General features: G+C 32.2%; 2 protein-coding genes across 6 annotated transcripts; one reads left to right on the top strand and one right to left on the bottom strand.

Moving 5' to 3' along the window:
• Window positions 1-36: 36 nt before the first annotated feature.
• Window positions 37-2531, bottom strand: LOC140053608 (oxidized purine nucleoside triphosphate hydrolase-like). Of its 5 annotated transcripts, none has more exons than XM_072098501.1 (4): window positions 2361-2531; window positions 1191-1368; window positions 804-949; window positions 37-608 (listed from the first exon to the last, which is right to left on the bottom strand). In XM_072098501.1, the coding sequence occupies exons 2-4, from the start codon at window positions 1349-1351 to the stop codon at window positions 427-429; spliced, it is 489 nt and encodes a 162-aa protein (XP_071954602.1). In that variant the 5' UTR covers window positions 1352-1368; window positions 2361-2531; the 3' UTR covers window positions 37-426. The 5 variants fall into 5 exon arrangements, with proteins under 5 accessions (XP_071954602.1, XP_071954604.1, XP_071954605.1 ...); XM_072098503.1 differs by having other exon boundaries at window positions 1191-1363; XM_072098504.1 differs by having other exon boundaries at window positions 2478-2524.
• Window positions 2532-3174: 643 nt separating this feature from the next.
• Window positions 3175-19733, top strand: LOC140053576 (nuclear distribution protein nudE-like 1-A). The gene is made up of 9 exons (XM_072098499.1): window positions 3175-3782; window positions 9058-9211; window positions 9584-9732; window positions 14180-14225; window positions 14486-14576; window positions 14725-14922; window positions 15451-15578; window positions 16042-16124; window positions 16876-19733. The coding sequence occupies exons 1-9, from the start codon at window positions 3700-3702 to the stop codon at window positions 16949-16951; spliced, it is 1008 nt and encodes a 335-aa protein (XP_071954600.1). The 5' UTR covers window positions 3175-3699; the 3' UTR covers window positions 16952-19733.
• The last annotated feature ends 2750 nt before the right edge of the window (window positions 19734-22483 follow it).

Genomic DNA, 22483 nt, shown 5'->3' with positions numbered 1-22483 from the left:
CTCAGTAAAGTAGCGGAGTGGGAGAGAATTTCAAGAGTTTATTTCAACTGATTTAAAAAGAATTGCGACCGTTTCGGTAATAATTATCGAAAGAAAGAATACTGTACATGGGAACACGGTTATTTCTTTATGTCCTACATATTTATTTCCACCATAGGTGTACCAATATAATCTGTGTAGTCACTCGATAAAAACGTACATAGGTTTCCAAACGTACAGTATACAAAAAAGAAAATGGCTGTACAGGACAGGTATATGCCTACATTTGGCGAGGAAAAAATGTAAAAAGGTTCACCAAGTTCAGCACCTATCTAGCCTAAAATACTAAAATATAGTCTTCGCAATACAGAGTTGTTCCACTGATTATGCATAACTACAATGTCATCATGACCTTTGAACCTAGTTTTAAAATGAAAAGGTTGGTCACTAAACATCGTCCAAGTTTTCCACTTCTGATATTGTATGTTCTACGATATCATCATGACCTTTGAACTTAAAATATCCATAAAACTTTTTGCCAGATAGCATTAAAGGGAACCACATGACGTCATCGGGCCACATGTTACTGAATGGGATTTCATTCTCATGGAACCACCGAGGACGCATTTCTGAAATAAACGCACAAACGCAATATTATACGGCGGGTAGACGATTGTTTAAGGAGTTTGTTTCGACTACAGTCGTGCCTTCGTATCAAGATAAGTAATGAAATAATAACAGTAGGCCTACAACTAGTGAGTCGGCTACCACGATTAAGCCTTAACCACCTTCAAATAAAACTGCAGAAAAAATGAAATACATACCTTCTGTTTCTTCAGCATTACCGTGATACTCTGTAGCCTGAAACACGTGAACCTTCAGTATCTGAGGGTCACCAATAAACTCAAAGTCAAGACGCCCTACTTTGGTGATTTCATTTAACTTTAAGCAACATTCTTCGAGCACTTCCCTTAAAATAAACATTAAAGGGAGCTTCGATTTAGAACCCATTTAAGTTATACGTCATGCACCGAAAATCCACCAACTGTGTGTTGAGGAATAAAGTGAAGAAATCTCTTAAATCGAAAGCTCTCTATTAACTACAGGATAGTAGCCTGATAATTGTTGATGTACATATTCTCCAATCAAATGATATTGGAGGGATTTCGTACTGTACACCATCGTAATCAAGAGCTAGACTAGCTACCTACCGTCTCGCACCGTCACATATAGTTTCACCAACTTCTACTTTCCCGCCAAAACCATTCCATCTGCCTTTCCCGAACCCTCTTTTCTTCATTCCCAATAGTATCCGTCTTTTTGTTAAATCGCGAATTAACACGAGCGTGAGTACCTTTGGTGGTACAGCCATTATGACGACAACCTGATCTGAAGGGTACATGAAAATGAATACAGGTACTTTGAAAGTCAATTAATTCACATAGTTTACCCTTCACGTCTATGTCTACTGCTGATCCTCGGTCGGTGTCTTTATACATTAGTTTGTCCTTTGACCTCCCATCTTCCATAATTCAAATTCATTCAACACAACTGAATTCACACACGATTTAGGAAAAGTTATATCTAGTCCCGAACCCACCTCAGTTATCTCTCATTATTTTACTAATGACATCAATCAAGATATTACCATTGACTCAAGTCACTACAAACAAATGTTATGTTAGAGTAACACATTGTCTTTCATACAGAATATCTTCAAACCATTAGGCCTAAGTTCCAACATTTACACAATGTTCAAGTAAAGATAGATTTAGTTAGCCCTAGTTCATGAATAGATCGTATACCAATCTTCATTTCAACAGATTTGAAAATATTGAAATTAAGGACATCATTTTCCAATCTGTTTAATAATAATATTTAGACAACAAAACTGTCTGATTAGGCCGATGCCTATATAGTTGCAGTAGGCTACCTCACCATAATTTTACAACATCCATGGCCTAATGATAGCTGTAATTAGCCTACCCGACGTGTGTACTAATACACATTGGACAGATAGGCCTACAATGCCCGGTAGATCTTTCTGAAAGAACTAAAAGCCTGGCCATCGGCATCATCGACACACATGGCGTGGTCTAGACTCCGGGTTACATGAAGATGTCTGACAAACATTGTGAATTAAAAATAATATACTGTATCTTAAATCGGATCCCGCTTACTCTAGTGACATAAAACACATATTTCTAGAAATATTCCTTTCTACTATTTGGCCTAACTGTCGCATCCCACTCTCACCATACAGATATTATAGTATTCACTATAATATCTCTATGCTCTCACACACGTATCCGACATATCGTTACAGTGTCAGAGGGTGCCTGCCCTGCTAAAATTGAGTAGCGCCATTAATTAAAACGTGCCTTCCACAATACACCTCCAACCGATACTGATAATCTAAATTCTAGAATAAAGATGACCACTACGAAAACCTAAACTCGAAATAAAGATATGCTGTGAGAACTGAGCAGACGATACACCTTAGAGGAGTGACAACGTGGTGCTCTTTTCGCGCGCCTTCCTTTCGGACGTTTAGAAATACTGCCCTCAATTGTTTAATCTTACTAAAGGTGGCGCACTGACAGTTATATTATTGTTGTAGGCTAAATTTTACAATATAATACAACAAATACTACATGGAATACGATTACTTGGCCTCTGAACGCAAGGATCAATTCCTGCGCAGTTCTCACAAAGTCTGTATTTCTGTGTGTTCCAATTATCCTTTTATCAATATTAACTTGAAAAATCAAGATAAGAATTGTCGTATAACAATCACTATTTATTTAGACGCATTTCTGTTTCATACCCACCGGGAATTAACATATTTTTAGTGGCATGAAAAAGATGAAAATCATTGCGTCCGATATAGCGCCGACGAGACGTTGCTTGCAATTGTCCCCCTGAACAAATATTTTTATTTTTGTTGTTGAATATGCTACTTTAATTTCACAAACTATAGGAGTATTTCACTAACCATGACTCACTTTTTTTCGGAATCTTTTTTGTAATTTTTTTTTTAAATTTGTCAAAGGGACAATACATCTTTAAATAAAAGCTTGAACAAAATAATAGGCCTTTTATTTGTTTTTGTTAGTTTGACAGTTGGTGCCTATTGTAATTTACTTCCGGGGGGGAAACGGCCTTATCGATCGGCTCTCTTCGGTGGTGGCAGCATTTACATTTAAAGTGTCGATATCCGCCATTGGTAATACGTTATATTTTTGGAATAGGCCTAGGAGGCTAGGCCTAAATAAGTTGTTATAGTTTTATATACATTAAACTGACGTGTGTTTTGTTGATTTTGATCATCTTTGGAAGTGTATGTTTATTGTTTTCAGGACTAAAATTTGAATCTATTTGTTAAACGGAGTATTTAGGTTGTCAAACTTACGCTAGCTAGGCTAGCTTGCTTCTTGTTTTTGACCGAAAAGGGAGAGGTGACGATCAGCTGTTTACGGAAGGCGAGCGTGTCGATTACTGGAAAGCAAGATATTGTGGTATTCCAATTAGGCCTACAGAAGGATACATGTTGTAATACATTTGGGATCCAGAATTTATATTTAAAGGAACAGTAGTAGAGCACTGTGTTTACCTAGGTCTATCTAATCAAATTCACTGACTGAACTACAACAGTACATCTCATTTTTGGCGGTTGTGGTTTTTTTTGTCTGGATATTTTATAAATAAAACAAAACAATAATGGAAGTAGATATTCCAAAGTTTGCCACTATAGAAGAAGAGGCTTTATATTGGAGAAATTTATCATTTGATTTCAAACAAAGGTACAGTAGGATAAATTGATTATTTTTACTTTTTATTTAGTAAATTTGGTGGGTTTACCTTTTCAGTGTTTCTCTAAATTTTTTTCTGCAAAGGATGAAATAAAGTCTGTTTTTTAATTTTATTTTTATTAACTTTTTTTGGAAGTTGTTTTTTTTCTTTGATTCTATTCTGACTCGATTGTATTTATCATTCATGTAATTGTTTTTTGGCTAAAATAAAATATAATATTATTAATAAATTAAATTATTTGAACAGCTACAACAATACAAAATCATCCTACAGTAAAGTAGGTAGGACTGTCTTGTATTGTTTTGTTTAATTAATATTATTTATAAAGTAATTTAATAAATGTTATGCAAGTTATAATTAATAATATAAATAGTAATTTGTAATGTATTGTAAATGAATATAACATGGGTTGCAAAAAAAAACGATAACAAGAACATCTACTAACTAGGATTATTGTTATCATTGACATTTCACGATATTCATTGTGAAAGGGTAAAAAAATGCTTTTGCATAATATGTTTGGGTAGATGGAAGAACTATGTCTACAGCTTCATCTACAATACAGTAAAAATATGTATTATGCTTCTGTATAGGCTATACTTTGTTGTGCTTTTCCTTGGTTGCCAGTACTGTATATGTAAAATGTACACACTTTACATTATTTACAGGCCTAGAGTAGGGTCTGTATACCCAGTAAAAGTGACCCTACCCTCTTTTTTACCCAGCACAATTATATTCCTGATGATAGAGTAAAGTACTGTTGTACCATCACTACTTAACCACCAGATTAATATCCTGTACACTTGTACCTGCAGTAATCCTAAAATATTGTGCCTGAAGATATGTTTCAAATAAAAAAAAGTTAATTACATAACATATTTCTCATTTAAAAACTAATTAAAATCTGTCCATTGATTGATAATGCCATGCATAATTTTCTACCATTTCAATGATTGAAAATGAAGGTACACTACAAACTTCTTTTTGTATGAATTTTGCAGATTTTATGTCCAACCTGTACAGTACTTGTAGTACAATTTCCTAATTGCAGTCTTTTTAACATGGCCTAAACAGTAGCCTTAGACATTTCCAGCCAAGCTAATTACTTGATACTGTAGGCTTAAGTGTGTTGCTTGAAACCCAGCACTTTCTTTGAGGTCTAAAGGGTCCGAAATTCTTTCTTACCAGTCAGTACCAGTAAAGTTTTTTTTTCGGATTAATTTGGTTGTCCTGAATTCATCATCAAATGTTTTTTCTTTGTTATTTTTCTCTGATGTTTTTCATTTTTAAAACTGTTTTTATGTACCGTACTTTGGATGGATTTGAAAGAAAAACAAACAAACAAGTATGATTTTTAAAATCCCTAGTCTGGATGATAATAAACAAACTATTAAACCACATTAGAACGAATTGAATGGATTGTAGTCATTCAATTGATTTTGTCTGGCCATGAGTTCATAAGTTGTTTCATTAACAAGTAGCACAATAGAATGTAATGACATTCTATTCACTATACTTACCACCTATTCTATAATTTTGCTGCAGATTATCATATGGTGTAGACTAATATTGTCTGAATGGTTTGCGATACAGTTTATGGTTCCTTCTTTCCGTTTTGACTTTTAAGATTTACACTAGACATTATTGCAATCTCACAGTTACCAGTTTTATCTATTGTACTGTAGGGTGTAGGCCTACATTACTGTACAGTATGTTGTGCATGATGCAGTATTCCTACTGTACAATTGAGATCAGCGCTTGCCCACTAAACATGGCAACTGATTACAGCAGCCTACTGTATACTACTATACATATAAAGCTTGTGTATTTCAATCAAAGCATTTTTTTTTCCTGGAAAATTTTAAATTAGGAAAATCAGAAAATGATTTCTTTGATATTATTGTCTGTAGGAATACACCATGAGTTGATTGCATCATTATACACACTTGCCACATCACATGTCATCTTCTATTGAGAAATATCTCTATAGCAGTAATTTATTTATAGATGATAATACTTCCTGATGAATTTGACCTTTGTGACCTGAATATACTATCCTACATTTAAACAATACTACTGTAATGACAACACATTTAACCAATTACTAATAAGTCATAATAGTGACAATAACATGAATAGTTTGTCCTTCTTACAGGTCAATCATAATATATGAATAATTTATGAATGAAAATTCATAATGATTTGAATGCATTAATTAAATGATGACAATTCTAATGACATTTTATTATACTACTCTGTATAGTTAAGATACTTTTTATATATTTTAAAATTCCAATTCATGTTGTGAAGTGTAAGAGGTGAAATATTTTGAGGACACCGCTATTAAAGGGGACACTTTCCTATGAAACAAACGAGGGAACATTATACTGTATGTTCACTATGACCAATCCCTATTCAATTGACATTCCATCATTCAAGGGACGTTTTGTTGGTGTTCCCTTGGTAGGGGATCTATTGTAATAGTTTAATACAGTATTTCCAAAAAAAAGTGTGCATTTTGCTGGTTAAGGAAAATGTACTGTATTATTGCAAAATACAAGAACTGTTCTTTTGGTAAACACCCTTGCAGGTCCTCTTGTCTACAAGACAAATTACATACTGTACTGTAGCATGGCTTATACTTTTCACACTCAGCCTCTAACTATTAGCAATTTAAGGAATGCATCTCAATAAATAACTTACTGTATGCATCAGTGCCTTTAAGGTCATTCTAACCATCTACTACTACTACTTCTTTATGAATGACCTCATTCTAGTGATGATACAGAGAGGGGGACCGGAGAGAAGAATGAAAAACGCCATTGGCATTTCTTAACTCTATTTGTGATTAACATTGTCATTTGATGCAGTTGAGTAATTTCTAACTGTCGTACAGTATATTAGAGACTTATTACTGAATATTGTTAGACTTATGTTTGATCAACGGACTGGCTGGCACAGGTTTTTTTCCAATCTACTAAAACAGTACAAGCTAGAGGTAAGCGATAAATACTGCTTTACTGTATGTTATGTATACATTAGTGTTCCTCTACTTTTGAGTGAAATCATAGAACGAAAGCCCCAGTTCATTACTAGATAGAATGAGGGTCAAACTGAGGTCAATGTTATTTTGGTGACATTTTTTTATTCTCGATGGTTGTCAATCCTTTACCGTACTAATGATCTTTAAATTGTAGGGTTGCCTCTTCTGGTTTCTAGTCTTTCTCTCTCTATACTGTATGCAATACTGTACCTCGGTTTCTGGACATCATACTACTGTTCTGTAGTTGTTGATTTGTCCATGTACAGTACTGTAGTAAATGGTGTATAATATTTTCACCTTTAAATTTATTTCAATCAACATTCAACGAATAAATGAAATACTAAATTGTATAAATTTATTAATTACAATACTTTTCTTTGAGATACTGATGGATACAATTATTGCAAGTACTGTATGACATCATGTCAAAAAAACATACAATTTCTACAAAAAATCATATTATTTACCAATCAATAAAAACAAGAATATGGAATTAGGTCAAATTATGCAGAATATTTGTTGGCTCGTTAGAAATTGTATGCATGATGACATTAAGTGGTTGCCGACGGCTGTAGAGTCTGTTACCAGCCATCAATTATTTCGCTCTTTTCATTCTTTCACACATTCGCATAAAAACATGACAGCATTGCTTACATATTCTAATACTCAACACTGGCTAATATTCACCGATAAAATATCACGCTACGAAATTGCTCTTTAAGGAAAATTTGATGCTTTAGAACGCGATGTTTGGTAGCTGCCGTAAGACGTCGATGTTATCTCATTGATTAGTTTACAGTCATCTAATTTTGATCTTAGATTTCTCGTAGGTCAGTTATTCATTTTTTGTTTGCATGTGTAATCGTCGTCCCAGTTGTAATTAATTTGTCTGTGTCTAATTTAACTATTTTCAATTGTGTAACAGTAGGTTATTTTTAATACAGTTTGACTGTATTTTTAGCAGTACAGCAATAACAATTAGTTTATTTTATTAAAATTGTACTGTTCGAGTATATTAAATATAACTACTGTACTGTTAGCGTATTTAGCTTTATAGTACTGTAGATGGAGACATACTGGTTGAAGTAGTTATATTTTTAATTATAGTTTTAAGACTAAGAAGTAAATGTTACTATATAAATTAGTTAATTTCATCAAATTTGTAATGTTAATGTTGAAGTTCACCTACAGTATTGCACAGTAATATGCGCTTGTCGTATGCTGTTTTGTTTTGTCTAAAAGCGACTTGAAATCCTACTTTACATACTGTATACACTCTGTACAGTCACACATTAATTCATTTCTACATAATAAGTGATTGCATTATGCTTATGATATCAATAATAATATTATGGTAATAACCATCACACTGTACAAGTACAGGTAGAGTACTGTATTACAGTACTTTGCCAAAATTAAAGGCCTCAACATATTACCATACAGTACTTTAACATTTCAGGACGTGAAAATAAACTCTTCACAGTATATTGATTCATGCCTGCAATTTCGCAGTTGCATATTATATTATCTAATAATATATTCATTATTCCTGAATATTTTATTTCCGATTAGAATTGTGATTCTACCTGCAGCCGACTTAGTTTGTCATTTATTTCGGTTCTACCAAGATTCCTAGTTGCCATTGTTACGTCTTGTCTCGTTTTTTTAATCGATTCTATTGATGATTCTTTCTCGACTCCTAATAATATTCTATTGTTAGGATTCTCTTTTATCTTTCTGTGTCACTGTAATTATGCTCTAGACATTAGTTGCAAATACAGTATCTTTGGTTTATATTGTCAGCCATACTTTCTAGTTTCTTCTGATTTCAACTCTCTACAATGTTGGAGGCTTCATAAAGATTTTAAAATATTTATTTTAAAACTATACCTTACTACTAAGCTAACTGTTATTTGTTAGTTTTGTTTACTACCCGGTAGGACTTCCTCAGTTATGACGAATAAAGGAATACTGTAATGTCAGAAGATTTTTAGACTTGAACATTGAAGTCAGTCTCTTGGACGTAAAGTTAGTACCTGCTGTAGTTTGAATTGTGCAGCAGTACAGTACTAGTACTACAGTACTACCCACATGTTTTATACCAGACACTACCTTTGTCTTGGTACCATATATGTGTCTATTCCTTTCACCAGAGTTTCGATAACAAGTTCATTTTGAAAAATACTTTATAAATACTGTTTTACTTTTATATATCTTTGCAGTCTTGAAGAAACGAAAGAAGATTTTGAAGAATATCAGATAAGTAGTCGAGAATTAGAGGCTGAACTTGAGACTCAGTTGGAGCACGCAGAGGCTAAAATCAAAGATCTTACGTCCAGCAACCAAAGACAGCAGATGGAAGTAGAATCATTAAAGGTAGACTGTCACATTGTTTATGAAAAGTGGTGGCAACCATAAAAACATCCTGTTTTTAGTAGCATCCCAGTGCTAGATCTCTACATAATGTAATTAACTAATTCCGAATCATATATTTGGTAAATTAATACTGTGCAGCATCATTCATATCACATGTTGTGCCTGTATCATGTAAGGTTAGGTTATGTTACAACTAAATACATATGAAACACATGTGATGTTGTAATTATTAAATATTCCTATGATACTTTGGAAATAGATACAGTACTGTACCGAGAATCGTGCTTCTGTACCAACACTTTAATTTCCCGCTTTGTTTTGCATAATATTGTACACTATACAGTAATTGTTTATTTATCTTCTTTATTTTAGGAAAGACTTGAGGTATCACAAAGAGGTTTTTTAAAACAAATTAATGAGTTAGAAGATACATTAGCGCAGATCACAGCCATCAAAGATGAACTACAAAAATATATACGTGAATTAGAACAGTCAAATGATGATCTTGAGCGAGCAAAAAGGTGCGGTTTATATTTTGTTTGTTTTTTGTTTTCTCACACTTCGACAATAATACAGTGTACAATGGATTGAAATTAAATAAATAAAAAATAAGAACATTAAAATTTGATGATTATTTTGGAGAGAATTTTTTTTGGAATGGGAGGGCTAGTTAGAATAGATACTGTAGAAAATACTGTATAACTATAAGTTTGTATACATACAGTAGAGACATGGGCGTTTCCAAAAGTGGGTGGGGCCAGGGTTGAAAGACTTTCACATGTTATTCTTTCTTTTAAGTTATTTTTTAGACAGATCTCAAGTGTACAACGTTCCAAATATCTTGCATTCATTGTAAGAAAGACTTTGTACCAACTACAGTCCTTGTACAGTACATGTTTTTAATACATAATTAATTTATGTTTTTTGAGGAAGCATAGACCAATAATGATAGTACGATATTAACAGGAAATGTGGTAGGCATCTACCAAAGCTCATCATCAGTGTGACGTACAAGAAATATCTGCAAAAATAATCAATTCAACGCTTCCTTTATCTCAGTCGTAGTATTTCCCCTGAGATCATCGTTCAAATGTCCAAATTTCTTGAACAATCTTAAAAACAAAAGACTGAAACCATCTTTCTTTGAATTATTATTCAGTTATTTATAAGTTGACTCAGCATTTAATACCTGCAGAAACTTGAAACTCTATTGTTAAAGAACAATAAATAATTGAAAAAAGCAATTGTAATATAGATAGATATTAGAATTATAAAGTTTATATCGTGCCTACATACCCGGATAAACTGACATAGACCCTTTTCCCTTGTGAGGAGAGAAAATTGGTGGTATAGTCTGTGAAGCGTGCTCTAGTCTCACAATGCAAACCTCAGTTACCATTCCCAAGACATTTGTCGCACGGGGAGGAGGGAAGGTTGTTTAATCCAGGTACAGTAAATGGCACTCATTAGACTACTGTACCAACACCACTTTTGGTTTGTGTGTGTTGTGCCTACTTAACAGATTACACAATTATTGTGTTTCTTTTACGCTAATTATGACCTTACTCAGCAGGTTCTATCATTATTATCAATGATATTCAATTTTTACTGCAAAACAAAAATATTGCCTTTTGATCTTATGACCTTAATCCATTCATATACAAGTGTACTTAAATGCAATCCGCTTTTCGATTAAATACATTACATGACCTGACAGTAGTATTCACCTTTTGTTCTTTAATTCCATTTCGTTTAGGATAAATGGAAAGGTCAGCAGAGACATCATGTTAATCAATTATTATAAAATAAGTTTAGTGTTTTATTCTTAATTTAATCTGTTTTTTAAGGTTAGTTAACCCATGGTTAACCTATTGTGATGTCACTAGGCATGGACCAATTCAATTTTTTGTTTTGATGATGGTTATGTGTTGGGATGCTACCACAAGGGGAATGTTTATGGAATGTACCATTATCTGATAGGGATGTTTCAGAAAATTGTATATATTCGAGTTGTAGCTCTCTTCTCGGAGAGAATATGCCAATGCAGGGAATGTACTGTACCATTATCTGTTTGGGTGTTTCATAAATTTGTATATATTCGAGTTGTAGGTCAATGTTGGTTTATCCAGGTAAGCTAACACCTATAGACTACCAACACCACTTTTTTAGTTTATGTAATTGTTTCAATTTTTTGTGTGTTGTGGAATCCGTATACTCCAGCTTGCTTCAGTAAGTAATTAATTTGTATAGTTGTGTAGATGCCATATGATGTATGAGTCACCAATAAGAACAATAGGCTGTCGCATCATAATAGTGCAATTGTATCCAGGGTCTGTTGTTGTTAGACCATGTGTTGCCTGGTTTACTGCACTATTCTGTAATGCACAAGCCTGTGCTAAAATTGACCTTAGGTCCTGTAATAAATCTTTTATTTTCATTTCACTGCTTCTTATTTTTTTATTTCTTCATGAAAAGGAGTTTTAACTATAGCTATTTTGGTGCAATGATACATTCAGAATGCTTGACGACTGCGATCTGCGATTGATATAAAATAAAAATTATTCTTTGATTTTTTTTTTTAAATTACCATTAAAAAATAGCAAATTTGAGTCATGTGGATAGAGACGTTAAACTAATTTTTGTTTCGGCCATCTTTTATTTTTATTTTGAAACTGTCTTTATGCAATTTGTATACTTAGGTGGTGCTTTGAATTGTGAAATAATTTTTGTTGTGATACCAATTCATGGCATCCGATTTAAACCACCCTTTCTTCATAACCAAACCATCAAATTCCACTTATGTGATTACTGTATGAATTCATTTTTCAGTTTAAAAATTCACAAGCCGTTTAATTAGCTAACGGGATACTGCACGTCATTGAGCTATGGAATGTAAATTTACTTTATTAATCAATGATACGTGCTTTGCAAATAACCGACTTATTAATTCCTTGTTAAGTCTATTTACGCATCTTGTGGTATTGGCTACGTAATGAATTACACGGTATGCAATGAAAGTACAGCCATATTGACAAACTCGTTGACCCTTCCCATGCAAACACAACTTAAACTACTGTATGTTAATTATTGTCTTTACTGTACCAGGGCTTTGCTTTGGTGAACACAGCCCTTCTAAAAAAGACCATGATTTATACCTGTAGTATTATCTGGTTGAAAATGTACACCACATTAACATTCTAAAATTGGTATACAAATATTATCATCAAAACATTAAGCAAAACAAATAAATCGTAATTTTTATTATTGCTGCTAAATTAAAAAACAAAAATAAATGTATTGTATTTTTGTAAAAGCATTTTACTAAATATCATTATCAAGAAATTACACATCAATTTATTTGACTAATTCCATCTGCATATTCAAACTTCATTGAACCGAATCATACATTTTTATGAAATATTATATTGCGGTCGTCAAATCAATACATTTGATTGTAAAGTGCTGTTGTTGTTCAGTATTTAGTTTCTGTTCACAAACTGAGTATCAGTTTCATGTTTCATAATTACTAAATTACTGAGAAATGTATTAAAAGCAAAATATAATTATATTGATTTTTATTCATTTTATTTTATTTTCCTTCCTTATTATTATTATTCCTTTATTATTTCTGTATTGATTGATCACTTTATTTCAGAATAAAAATTCCATATATTAATATAGTAGGTACAGTAGAGTAAATACCTAGAAGTTCATCACCATAATAGTTTATAAAGAAGAAATTCACAGACAGTTAATATCCTTATCATCACACCTTTACAATGGTTAAATACTTTACCATACTTAACCTAGAGGTCAACACAATCTATAAATCGCACTGTCTGGTTATAATAATACATTGTAAACTGTTTATTTCCTCTAGTCTGAAATATTAAGAATTATCCTTAATGTTAAATTAAAATTTATCTTATTGCAGTTATTAACATCTTAAATATAATTTCTACCAGAAATATTCAAATTGTAAATTTAAAAAATGTACCACTTTTTCAAATTCAGAATTTTAAGCTTTAATTTGTTATTATTAGCCAGGCTAAGTACTTACCAATACCATATACTGCAGGCTGTCCAAAAGGTCTCCCACAAAGCCCCCATGGGTTATTTAATAGTTTACATTAGCCTATGAGAAGTCCCCTAGCTGTATACTGTATGCAGTGTCCTCTCTCTAATTTATTTTCATGAAGTTCTTGTTAATATCCAACATCAAAATGTTCCTATTTTCTTCATAATTCATGCACTATACATGAAAAATGTCTACTTAATTAATTTAATATTTAATAAGTCTCATAATTTAATAATATATAGATACAGTGTAATTTTATGCCTCATAAGACAACAATGTGATTTCAATAATACTTCTGCTCTTTCTGCGTGACTGACATTGACATCGTTAATTGAAGTCTTATATTTCAGACTTTGGATTAATTAACTGAGTTAATTAGGCAAGATCATTTATTTCTTTGTCGACATAAAACCCTAAGTCAATATCTAAAAAATCAATTTTCAAATTTCAATGACCCTAAGTAAACTGTCAGTGCACTACTGTATACTAAATTTATCTTAACTTTTATAATCAAAGACTTCTAACAGTTAGTATATAATATCACAAGAACAGAGCTGTATACTACACTAAAGCTCTGTCTACACTATCATACTATTTTGCCCAAATATGGTAGTGATATGACATCATGTCCATATATGGGCACATCGCATTTGTTTGTCACATAAAGTTTGATAGAGTAGACAGAGCTTTAGATTAGCACGTCAACCTGATGGAATAGACCACTTAAGGTGGGTTCCCACTGGAACAGAGTACAAGGATGCACACACATTTCTTTGCATTGCATCCATGTGTGAACCAATCTTTAATAAATCAGGAAAGGAATGTAGTTGCAATCGCATTGCATTGTGGTATTGTTTTATTGCTAAACTTCAACATTTTTTTTCTTTTAGAACCACTGTAGTTTCACTAGAAGATTTTGAAGCAAGACTTAATCATGTAAGTATTTATGATGACATTTCACTTTGATCTACTACATTGTAAAGTAGATAGTCAGTGTGGTGGCGCTACTCAATCTCGGATCTAAGTTTAGTTTTTTGTAGAGCAGTAGATTGGAAATCCAGCAAGTGATCTAGTGTATATGGCAACATGAAGGAAATATTTATAAACAATCATAAATGTTGTTAATTTGTAAGCTTTTTTCATGCCTTGCTTACCTGGATAAATAAATTAATTATTTTATGATTTTTATTTTACAGGCAATAGAAAGAAATGCATTTCTAGAGAGTGAATTAGATGAAAAGGAAAGCTTACAAATCACAGTGCAACGGCTGAAAGATGAGGCTAGAGGTCAGTAGATCATTATTAATAATAATAAGGCATTGTTAGTCAAATGGCCGAGCAGTTAAGGCAGGGGCACCGCTTGACCATTATCATCAGACATGAGGAAGGTTCAATTTCCATATTATTCATTCATTTTATTCAATAAATTTCACAGATTTACGTTCAGAGCTAGCCACGACTGAAAACATCCCAATAAGGCCGAAAATTGACAGCCTTGTTGAGCTGCCACCCGACAATAACAGAGTAAAAGAGGAAAAGATGCAAGTTGACATGGTGGAAGGAAGTCAACCTGATAACAAACTCTTGCACGAGGCACAGCAAGCTCTTGAGTCCGCCATGAAGGATCCTCCAGGTAAGAACCAGTGACAGTGTTCTTAGATATTTGTGAGGTCTTCACTGGTGCTTTTTAGCAGAACCCTAAATTGTTGATGGGCCCACTGCAGACCTACAGTACTGTTGATCTTGATCATTGTACTGTATAATTCAGTAAAGGTGTCCAGTTCTTTCACCTAAAAATAAGAAATTAATATTTTACCTTCATATTATAGCAATATGTTAAACCTTCTCTAAAGCTCTGTCTACACTATCAAACTAGTTTGTCAAAAAAAGTGTGATGTGCACAAAGATGGTACTTAAGTAATATTGTCCAATATGTTAGTGATATGACATCATCATGTCCATTGTCTATTTTGTTGTCACATAAGGTTTGAGAGTGTTGACAGAGCTTTAGTCAGAGCATTTCCATTGATGCTGCCAGACAGACAGACAAACCACAAAGCAGCTTCTGTTTTATGTTTGTTGTCAGTGGCCATAGTATCAATAGTAAGAAGTAATGGGATAATTTTTGATTAAATATTTTCGTTTTTGATCCGTATTTTAGGAAATATAGCAGGAAATCCGCTGGAAAGTATCCGTGGTCCGTTAGTATCTCCAGGTGGAACGCCACTAACACCTACAGCACGAATATCCGCTTTAAATATTGTTGGTGATCTACTGCGAAAAGTTGGAGTAAGTTTTGATTGATTGATTAAAGTGATTATTTTATGCAATTTTTGGAAATAAATGAAATAAAAACAAAGGTAACATAACAATAAGATATACTGTATGCATGATTGTAAATGTTCAAAACACCATCAACTGAGACGAAGGCACACACCAACTGAGTCACATATATGACCCTGTCATTAGACAGACCTGGCCCTCTAGAGGTCAGTCAATCTAATTACAGGTAGTCATTCTTCTTGGTATTTTCCATCTAATCTCTCGTAATTGATTTAATGAAAAGAATTGTTTACACTTTAATACTGTATGGCTGTTGCAAAGAATCATTCATTATCATCTGATGTTCAACTCTAAACTCAACTTTTAATCTTTTCTCCTCTCATTCAACTGTTTTCACATATCATGCATGTAGTATCATATTGTATACAATTTTGTAAATGTTTTTTTGTATTCTCTAATGTTCTTCTAGGCCTTGGAAAACAAGCTTGCATCTTGTAGAAACTTTGTCAAAGATCAGCCTCGTAAAGCAACCAGTCCTGTTGATTCTCCAAGGTAGCCAACCCACTTTCTTAGGCTTTTAATCTTTTTGTGTTTTTCAAAAGTAATTAAGTGATATCTTTTTAAATTATTATAGGAAAACAAATTCATGTAGAGTTAAGGTTTATATGTACTGAAATCATCCGAATCTGTACGGTGTTATCCTGATTCGAAATCACTGTCTAGTTACTGTCTAATCATTGTTGAGAGTTTATACGTATTTTTGTGTGTGAAATATTATTTTTTTAAACTAAATTATGTAAATTTAATTTACTAACATGATATATATATATAGCATAATTATTTTATATTGGTAAATAGTGGCAAATATATACAATTGAATATTCAGTTGTCTCTAAGAACCCATACATCACTACCCAGTCTAAAAAAAGCTCTTTTACACTTACTTAGTCGTTAGGCTTTACTACTCAGTCCAAGACTGCCACGGACATTGTCAGATTTTATGATATAACTAATACTCTGTCACGTGCATGATCTAACACATTAATGTTCAATTATTTGTTTATGCTTAACAAAATGTTTAATAATATAATACATATTTAAAAAAAGAAACAAAAACTATCTAACAGAAAACTAATTTTAGATTCCCTATTTTCATCTTTTCAATTTAGTTAATCTCTTTTTTAACTTTAGGCAGGTTAATTTCTGACACCTTATGCAAATTAAGCTGTCGCCATTTATACTCATTGCATTTTGTTCGCATGCTGTCATTAGTAACATCTGTTTCATTTCCGTCTGTTTTCAGTTCTGCAAAACGGATCAACCGTACAGGATCTGCATCGTCCGGTAATGTGCATGGCATGGTCAAAATTACTGTTTGAATATTCAGAAGACTAATTAACATAATTAGCATAACCTCTTGGCTGTGGATCACTCAGTTCTGTATGTTTCAGTACTCTAAGGAATCATTGAATCTCAATGAAGTGCTATCTTAACCAGACATACTGCTGAATATTCAAATATTCATCAAACTAATTAGCATATGGAGATACATGTTATTTTGGAGAATGAATATTCATTTTAAAATTTGAATATGAAAATTAGGTGAATACACATGTTGTTGGTGCCAACAGTAAAATAAGTTAACAATATGCATTATTTAAATAAGCTCATTAATATTGATAATATAATATGAATATTAATGAAGCTCATAAATATTTAAGACAAGAATAATGCATATCAAAATCCATGACCTCAAAATGCTTTACACAGTATTAAATATTAAGACATCTTATAAATAGTCATAACTTTAATTGTACATATTTAAATAAGCTGGTGCTGCCAGATTTAATATATATATAATGTAAGTAAACTAATTTAAAGATGTATAAATGATACATTTTGAAGTGTGTTTTAAGTAAAATAAGACAGGGAATTAAATGTTGTTTAAGTACTGCCATAGATAGCAGTATAAGATAATCAAAGCCTCCAGACCAGCTCTGGTGTCCGGCCCATCAAGCTTTTAAGATCAGCTTTGATGTCCGGCCCATTAAGGCCTTGCGACCAGCCCTGGCATCGGTATCATCAAGGCCGTGCGACCAGCCCTGGCATCGGACTCATCAAGGCCTTGCAATCAGCCCCTGGCGTCAGGCCCATCAAGGCCTTGCGACCAGCCCTGGCATCGGACTCATTAAGGCATTGAGATCAGCCTTGGTGTCAGGCCCATCAAGGCCATGTTTGTTTTTTTCAACACCATCCTAATATCAATAGTTTGTGTTCCAAACATCTTCAAATTGTGAATTGCAAGAAGTATTTGAATATGTTTAACCATAAAGTTGTGGTTAATTAATTGTAAAGAGTAGGGAAAAAAATCTAATTTCTTATGTAGTTGCCTGCATCTTTTTTATCCTGTATTATTATTAATTAATATTATACAATTCAAATGTGGCCATTTGTAGTAAACCAAACCCTTTCCTTAGTGTCCCTATAATTCAATGTGAACTCTGTGTAGTAATTGCTAGCTTACCCCACTATTTTAGTAACATGTTTATCATGCTACCATCTTAATGGCATACTATCATCATAGTTTGGTAACATGATTGGTATGTACTGTAGCTTACCACCCTAGTTTGGTACCATATGACATGCTACCATCTTAATTTGGTAAAACCCACCCTTTTCTTTGTACCCCTGTTATTTAAGACCTCGAGGGAGATCTGCAAAGGTCGCTTTTCATGGTTGATATTACTACTGTATTTAAATAAATAAAAACAATTAAGAACTACATTTGAACATATAAATTGAATCAAATTACTTTAGCTAAGAGAAATATTAAGTACAATTTCACTATCTTAAATAAAATTTCACTCTATCGTAAGTAAAATTTCACTCTATCTGAAGTATGATTTCACTCCATCTTAAGTATAATTTCACTATCTTAAGTAAAATTTTACTCTATCCTAAGTAAAATTTCACTTTGTCTGAAGTATAATTTCACTCCATCTTAAGTCAAATTTCACTATCGTAAGTCAAATTTTACTCTATCTTAAGTAAAATTTCACTATCTGAAGTTTAATTTCACTCCATCTGAAGTATATTTTCAATCTATTTTAAGCAAACTTTTCACTCCATCTTAAGTAAAATTTAAATCTACCTGAAGTGTAATTTCAATCTATCTTAAGCAAACTTTTCACCATATATCTTAAGCAAAATGTTCACTATATCTTAAGTAAAATTCAGAAAGTAAAGTTTGTGCTATCTTGTATTTGTATCTCTTAATTGTTGCTTTCAATACAGCTTAAGACCACTGTAGAGAGTAGTCTGTTGGAGGTAGGCCTTTCATTAAATAACTAGTATCTTCATTATTGCATCATCAACTGTTTTATTTTCTTCTTACTTACAAGTATAGAGATGGCCTAGTACCCTTGTTGCCTTCTAACTCTCTTACTTACAAGTATAGAGATGGCCTAGTACCCTTGTTGCCTTTTAACTCTCTTACTTACAAGTATAGAGATGGCCTAGTACCCTTGTTGCCTTCTAACTCTCTTACTTACAAGTATAGAGATGGCCTAGTACCCTTGTTGCCTTCTAACTCTCTTACTTACAAGTAGAGAGATGGCCTAGTACCCTTGTTGCCTTCTAACTCTCTTACTTACAAGTATAGAGATGGCCTAGTACCCTTGTTGCCTTCTAACTCTCTTACTTACAAGTATAGAGATGGCCTAGTACCCTTGTTTCCTTCTAACTCTTCCCAGAGATGCAATGGGTTCTCCCAAGTGCACATGTGTCTCATAAGAATCAAACTGATTGGGAGTGAGCGACTTAATAAAGCTTTATTTATTATACATAATTCTAAGTGGAAACTAATAGTCTGAATTTAATTTAAGTACCTCACAAATTCTTTCTATAATTATATTTTTAGATTTTAATTTATCCATCCTGTTTTGGCCAATTAATCCATTGGAATTATCTCTTTAATGTGATATTGAAGATATTTAAAATTCAGAATTACTCCGTAAATGACATCTGGGTGGGGTACCATTATTTTAAGTGTATATTTGTACGTAGGTAAGTGTATATGCATGATTTCACTGTATATTAGCAGAAAACAATTACTCCAAATAAATTGTATTATTGCATTACAAATAATAATTAAATTTTGTTAAAGTCGAAATTTTTTCACAAAATAAAATTTCTGTACTATAGCACAGTAATTTTTTTTCTAAAAAAATGCCAAATTTCGACCCTTTTATTTCTTCATAATGTGACATTGCCTCAAAACATATTTCAAAAAGTTATTTTGGCCATTTAAAATGGCAACATTTTGACCCTTTTATTTTTTGATATAACTGTTGCCATGACACTTATTACTGTAACATGCACAGAAAATGTTACTCAAATAGAAGATATTTGTGGCCATTTAACAAAAAAGTACATGGATTTTTTAAAGTAATCGCTGTATATAATACATGGATTTTTTAAGTAATCGCTGTAATAAAGTACATGGATTTTTAAAGTAATCGCTGTACTATAGTACATGGATTTTTTAAGTAATCGCTGAACTATAGTACATGGATTTTTTAAGTAATCGCTCAGTACTATAGTACATGGATTTTTTAAGTAATCGCTGTACTATATAGTACATGGATTTTTTAAGTAATCGCTCAGTACTATAGTACATGGATTTTTTAAATAATTGCTGTAATATAGTACATGGATTTTTTAAGTAATCGCTCAGTACTATAGTACATAGATTTTTTAAGTAATCGCTGTACTATAGTACATGGATTCTTTAAGTAATCGCTCAGTACTATAGTACATGGATTTTTTAAACAATCGCTGTACTATAGTACATGGATTCTTTAAGTAATCGCTCAGTACTATAGTACATGAATTTTTTAAGTAATCGCTGTACTATAGTACATGGATTTTTTTAAGTAATCCCTGTAATATAGTACATGGATTTTTTAAGTAATCGCTGTACTATAGTACATGGATTTTTAAAGTAATCGCTGTACTATAGTACATGGATTTTTTAAGTAATCGCTCAGTACTATAGTACATAGATTTTTTAAGTAATCGCTGTACTATAGTACATGGATTTTTTAAACAATCGCTGTACTATAATACATGGATTTTTTAAGTAATCGCTGAACTATAGTACATGGATTTTTTAAGTAATCGCTGTACTATAGTACATGAATTTTTTAAGTAATCGCTGAACTATAGTACATGGATTTTTTAAAGTAATCGCTGTACTATAGTACATGGATTTTTTAAGTAATCGCTGTACTATAGTACATGGATTTTTTAAGTAATCGCTGTACTATAATACATGGATTTTTTAAACAATCGCTGTACTATAGTACATGGATTTTTTAAGTAATCGCTCAGTACTATAGTACATGAATTTTTTAAGTAATCGCTGTACTATAGTACATGGATTTTTTAAGTAATCGCTGTACTATAGTACATGGATTTTTAAAGTAATCGCTCAGTACTATAGTACATGAATTTTTTAAGTAATCGCTCAGTACTATAGTACATGGATTTTTTAAATAATCACTCGGTACTATAGTACATGGATTTTTTAAATAATCGCTGAACTATAGTACATGGATTTTTTAAGTAATCGCTCAGACTATAGTACATGGATTTTTTAAGTAATTGCTGTAATATAGTACATGGATTTTTTAAGTAATCGCTGTACTATAGTACATGGATTTTTTAAGTAATCGCTCAGTACTATAGTACAGGGATTTTTTAAATAATCGCTGAACTATCGTACATGGATTTTTTAAGTAATCGCTGTAATATAGTACATGGATTTTTTAAGTAATCGCTGTACTATAGTACATGGATTTTTAAAGTAATCGCTGTACTATAGTACATGGATGTTTTAAGTAATCGCTCAGTACTATAGTACATGGATTTTTGAAATAATTGCTGTACTATAGTACATGGATTTTTTAAGTAATCGCTGAACTATCGTACATGGATTTTTTAAGTAATTGCTGTAATATAGTACATGGATTTTTTAAGTAATCGCTGTACTATAGTACATGGATTTTTTAAGTAATCGCTCAGTACTATAGTACAGGGATTTTTTAAATAATCGCTGAACTATCGTACATGGATTTTTTAAGTAATCGCTGTAATATAGTACATGGATTTTTAAAGTAATCGCTGTACTATAGTACATGGATTTTTAAAGTAATTGCTGTACTATAGTACATGGATTTTTTAAGTAATTGCTGAACTATAGTACATGGATTTTTGAAATAATTGCTGTACTATAGTACATGGATTTCTGAAGTAATGCTGTACTATAGTACATGGATTTTTTAAGTAATCGCTGAACTATAGTACATGGATTTTTAAAGTAATCGCTGTACTATAGTACATGGATTTTTAAAGTAATCGCTGTACTATAGTACATGGATTTTTAAAGTAATTGCTGTACTATAGTACATGGATTTTTTAAGTAATCGCTGAACTATAGTACATGGATTTTTGAAATAATTGCTGTACTATAGTACATGGATTTCTGAAGTAATGCTGTACTATAGTACATGGATTTTTTAAGTAATCGCTGAACTATAGTACATGGATTTTTAAAGTAATCGCTGTACTATAGTACATGGATTTTTAAAGTAATTGCTGTACTATAGTACATGGATTTTTTAAGTAATCGCTGAACTATAGTACAGGTATTTTTTAAATAATCACTGTACTATAGTACATGGATTTTTTAAGTAATCGCTGTACTATAGTACATGGATTTTTTAAGTAATCGCTGAACTATAGTACAGGTATTTTTTAAATAATCACTGTACTATAGTACATGGATTTTTTAAGTAATCGCTGTACTATAGTACATGGATTTTTAAAGTAATTGCTGTACTATAGTACAT

The sequence above is a fragment of the Antedon mediterranea genome, chromosome 1, assembly GCF_964355755.1.
Source record: "Antedon mediterranea chromosome 1, ecAntMedi1.1, whole genome shotgun sequence".
NCBI lineage: Eukaryota > Metazoa > Echinodermata > Crinoidea > Comatulida > Antedonidae > Antedon > Antedon mediterranea.
The sequence above is the reverse complement of the archived record's forward strand: the minus strand, read 5'-3'. Positions and strand labels throughout refer to the sequence as shown.

What these genes read in the sequence shown, in the direction of transcription:
- LOC140053608 (XM_072098501.1), bottom strand. Translation starts at nt 1,351, where the DNA reads ATGGCTGTACCACCAAAGGTACTCACGCTCGTGTTAATTCGCGATTTA. An exon ending in ATATGTGACGGTGCGAGACG is followed by an intron (nt 950 to 1,190) that starts GTAGGTAGCTAG and finishes GTTTATTTTAAG; the next exon opens with GGAAGTGCTCGAAGAATGTT. An exon ending in TAATGCTGAAGAAACAGAAG is followed by an intron (nt 609 to 803) that starts GTATGTATTTCA and finishes CGTTTATTTCAG; the next exon opens with AAATGCGTCCTCGGTGGTTC.
- LOC140053576 (XM_072098499.1), top strand. Translation starts at nt 3,700, where the DNA reads ATGGAAGTAGATATTCCAAAGTTTGCCACTATAGAAGAAGAGGCTTTA. An exon ending in GATCTTGAGCGAGCAAAAAG is followed by an intron (nt 9,733 to 14,179) that starts GTGCGGTTTATA and finishes TTTTTCTTTTAG; the next exon opens with AACCACTGTAGTTTCACTAG. An exon ending in GCTGAAAGATGAGGCTAGAG is followed by an intron (nt 14,577 to 14,724) that starts GTCAGTAGATCA and finishes TAAATTTCACAG; the next exon opens with ATTTACGTTCAGAGCTAGCC.